The 4,420-nt window shown below is 49.2% G+C and overlaps 1 protein-coding gene across 1 annotated transcript; it reads left to right on the forward strand.

Annotated features, from left to right (window-relative positions):
* Nucleotides 1-427: 427 nt before the first annotated feature.
* Nucleotides 428-4,210, forward strand: EAH_00057960 (molybdopterin cofactor sulfurase, putative; the record flags this gene model as incomplete). Its single annotated transcript, XM_013393687.1, has 8 exons — nucleotides 428-511; nucleotides 762-864; nucleotides 1,901-2,122; nucleotides 2,449-2,653; nucleotides 2,807-3,037; nucleotides 3,248-3,383; nucleotides 3,615-3,673; nucleotides 3,974-4,210. Coding segments are annotated over 8 exons (1,277 nt in total), but the record flags the coding sequence as incomplete, so codon positions are not given.
* Between the last annotated feature and the right edge of the window lie 210 nt (nucleotides 4,211-4,420).

A 4,420-nucleotide genomic window follows, 5' to 3' on the forward strand; every position in this document is an offset into this window, starting at 1 on the left:
TATGCATATATATCACATCCATACTATACAGATATACATATATATAGATGATATGCACAGGATATATATATATATATAATAGATGCTGAATCGGTAAAAAATGCATTAAAAATATATAGTGCATTGAACGCATCATTGAAAAGGGGCACGCATACACCTAAATACAAAAATACCCATATATATACCTAAACACAAACCCAAATATATGCATCTGAACAAAATCATACACATACACCTAAACACAAATACGGAGTCCGGCGCTCCTGTGTCTTGGCGAAGGGCGCCCCTTGCATGCGGGGCGGCAAGCGTTTCTGCTCCATGCTTCTTCTCTTCTGTTGCTGTTTTTGCCTTTGCTGCTGCTGCTGCTGCTGTTGGTTTTGCTGCTGCTGCTGTTGGTTGGTTTTGCTGCTGCTGTTGCTGCTTGCAGATGAGAGGACTCGAGAGGCTCGCGAGCTGACTCTGCAGTTTTTCGGCGCCAGTGAAGACGAATTTGCAGTCGTCTTCACTTCGGGTGCAACACAACACGCTGCTGCTGCTGTTGATGCTGCTGCTGGTGTTGCTGCTGCTGCTGGTGTTGCTACTGCTGCTTCTGCTGGTGACGCTTGTTTTGCGGCTTCCGGCTGTCTGCGGCAAGGCGTTGCAGGCACTGGTGTCGTGGCCGCTTCTCCGTTTGCTGCTTCTGTTGTTGCTTCTGTTGTTGCTGCTGTAGTTGCTGCACAGAGTGTGCGTTGCGTGCGCGTATTTTGTGTTTTGTTGTTTAGGAGCGACAGCAGCAATAAAACTAGTGGGAGAAGACTTCCCTTTCTCTGCTTCTTCTCGGTTTTATTATCTCCGTATTAACCACAACTCCGTCCTCGGTGTCAGGTGCGTAGCGCTTCACTAGCATCCCCAGCTGCACGTACACCCAGCGAGCTGCTGCTCCCTCAGTTGCCGCTGTAGTGTGTCCAGCACTTCCTTTCTTTCTCCCTTTCTTTCGCTTTCGGTTTCTCTCGCCTCTCCTCTGCAGCCCAGTAATTTATATATATATATATATATATATATATATATATGCTACTCACTAGCTAAAGCTTTACCGCACTCCATTCAAGAAGTAGCACGTACAGTAACAACTGCAGCAACTGCAACAGCTACTGCAGCAGCAACTGCAGCTGCAACCTCAGCAGTAACGCGTGCTAGTTGTTGAGTATTCACTCAATCTATTGCATGCTACGAGGCAGAATCATTTCGGTTTGTCTGTTTCCTTTTTTAATGTAGATGTACTTCAAGTTGTATGCTTCTGCTTGTTGCTACTCAACAAGCCCTTCATGTGGACGTTGGAATATATCGGCAGATGTTGTTTTTGTTTACTTTTCTCTCTTTCTCTCTCTTTGTTTCTTCATTTCGTTTCTTTTATCATGTTTGCCTGCTGTATTGTGTTTGCATGCAACCTGCCGTTCTGTCTGCCTAGAGCAGCAGCATCTGTTGGTCTGTCTTCATCGGTATCTGTCTCCTACTTGAAGCTGTATGCAACTGCGTGTACATGTTTATCTACGTACCTTTATTTATTTCTTCGTTTGTGCATTTATTGTTTTTTATGTGTTCGTTCGTTTGCTGGACTGAAATGGAACTTGCTTAGCGTTCTGCTGCTGCACGCTTTGCGGTGTGTGCGGAGGTGCGTTATTTTGCGTTTAAATTTGCGGTGTTTATTACTGGTTGGGTTGTTGTTGTCTGCGTTGCTGCGGAGGTATATTATTACCGGGGTTGTTGCTGTCTATTTGGCTGCGTTCTTGTTGCTGTTGGGGTGATTTTGGTTTGTTTTGTTGGGTTCTTTATTACTGTTGTGGTTCTGCTTGTCTGCTTTGCTGATGGGTTTATTACTGGTAGAATTGTTGTTGTTTGTTTTGCTGCGGGGATTGCTTAGGGAGTTTGCGTTTGCAGCTGGCGTGAAGTCGGTGCGCGCGTTGTCCGCTAGAGAAGTAGAAGAGAGGCTTCGCGAGAGGGAGAGACAACTGCAGCAGCAGCAGCAGCAGGCAGAAGCCCCTGCAGCAACCAACACCGACGCCTTCTGTCTTTTTGGGTTTCCTCTCAAGGACAACTTCAATGGCACCTCCTTCCCCCTCTCCTGGATAGAAAGAATACACAAGTCCGAGCTGTATTCATTTAAACCCTCATTTTAACATCCACTGCACTAATATAAACAAAACACCCCAAACAACCGAAATGCACTCAAAAGGCGGCGTTATAATCATGTCCCTTAAAGCCACTGTTGCTGCTGCTGTTGTTGTTATTTGTACTGCTGCTGTTAGTGTTACAGCTATCTCTGCTGGTATACTTCTGTTACTACTATGGTTGCTGCTACTACTTCTGCTGCTGCTACTGCTGCCGCTATTGCTGCTGCAACTATCGTTTCTATTGATGCTACTGCTACTGCTGCGGCTAGTGCTGCATGGGGCTGCTTGTACACCGCAGGGTCGGCCTTTCCAGCGACTGCCGCTGGCTGGTCCTCCTCGACGCCGCCGCTGCTGCGCCGACTTCGCGCATTCAGCTCTCAGGAGCGAGGGGCCCTGAGGGGGCCCCCGACTTTTTGGCGTTATCTTTTTATAAAATGTTTGGATATCCCACGGGTTTAGGCGCGCTCATCCTCAAGCGCAGCGCAGCGGACGTGCTGAAGAAGGTCTGCTGCTGCTGCAGCACGCGTCGTTGCTGCTGCAGTACAACAACAGTGGTGCTGTCAAGTCTCTGTGCGGCTTCTTCCGAGTGATATCCTTCTCGCAACTCTTTGAAAGAAACGTCTTTTTCGCCGTTCTTTGTCTGCTTGCGTCATCAGGTGTACTGGGGTGGAGGCAGCGTCTCGGGGTCTCTCTGCGACGCGCGCTGGCAGAAGCCAAAGACAGACCTTTCGGCTCGCCTTGAAGACGGGACGGTGAATTTCCTCTCCATCGCCGCCATCAAGTATGGATTCGCTGCTCTGCAGGCAAGAAAACAGTCAGGCGCACTGCTTCAATCCTATGGCGCACAGCAACAGCAGGCGGACTGCGTGCATGATTGCTTGTGCGTTGTATGCATACCTACATGCTTGCCTGCTTGTATGTTTGCACGCAACTGCGGTTTATGCGTGCATGCGTGTCTGCATGCGTATTTGTGCATGCGCTCATCTGCACGGCTGTACGTGCTTGCATGCCAACGACGTGAGAACAGCGGCCTCGCACTTTTCAGGTGTACTGATTCACCAGCGTGGCCGCACAGATGCGGCAGTGACTGCTCTCAGGCAATTGGAATGGAGCGCATAGAGAGGCATGTAGCGGCACTCACGCGCCACCTCTACCGCTCCCTAAAGGCTCTACGACACCGCAACGGAGCTAACTTCGCGCTGCTCTACTGGGCACGATCTGAGGAACCCTCAGGTAAAACAGACGATTCTCACAACCAGCCAAACTGTAGCCTCGCGCATAAACTAAACACCAGAAGCCTGCCGCTGCAGTACCGCACTTCGTAACCAGCCCTTTAACATGGCTCGCATCGATTCAGACAAAGGACGAAGACACGCTTCTCCTGGCATGTTTGGCGCTGTAGAATCCAGCCAATGCCACTTTAAGGAAACCGCTCCATTGTCGGTTGCGGAGTTGGGCGTGCAGGAGGAATCGTCAATTTCAACTTGCTCAAGCCCGATGGCTCATTCATTCCGTTCAGCGAGGTAAGACAGGAAACATGGCACCTTGCAACGGGATGCTGCATCTGGGAAGGACTGTATAATCATGCAGGGCTGACAAGAAACCAAAAGACGAAGTTTCTGCTCTGTCCAGGTGGAAGCCAAAACAGCCTCTGCGGGCATTCATCTTCGCACGGGGTGCTTCTGCAACCCTGGGGGATGCCAGGTAACTCAAGCCCTTTCAAGACACTTCCTTCTATAGGGCACGGCAGTCAAATTGTAAAGATATTCGCAACTACACCAGGCCATGCGCAAATTGTCTGCTTCGCGTTTTCTTATGCGTAGGATTTCCTCGGACTAACAGGCGCAGACATCGTCAATGCAACCCGCGCAAGAGAAAGCTGTTCAGACCCCAGTGGTGCCTTGATTCGCCCAACTCCACAACTTGACTGGATCGGAAATGGGCCACGAATGCATTCAAAGGCAGTCGGGTCCGTGCGAGTCTCTCTGGGATATTTGAGCACGTTTGCTGACGTAGATAGTTTAGTTGAATTCCTAATGCAGGCTTTCCTTTGGCAATGACCATTTATATATGTTTTGCAGTTATTTACCCATCGTCGCCCAGCCGATGAGCAATTCTTGCTTCGCTGAAACGTGCATACACAAGTATCACTATTTACACTCTAGTGACAACTTTTTATTGGCCTTGACTCCTCCACTTTCTTCCATTTGTTATGCGGAAACAGCCTAATGGCTGGCGCGGAACTGGCGCTTTGTCTTCGTAGTTTTCGT

Source organism: Eimeria acervulina, genomic scaffold (genome assembly GCF_000499425.1).
Source record: "Eimeria acervulina Houghton genomic scaffold, Eah_scaff1279, whole genome shotgun sequence".
Taxonomy (NCBI): Eukaryota; Apicomplexa; class Conoidasida; order Eucoccidiorida; family Eimeriidae; genus Eimeria; species Eimeria acervulina.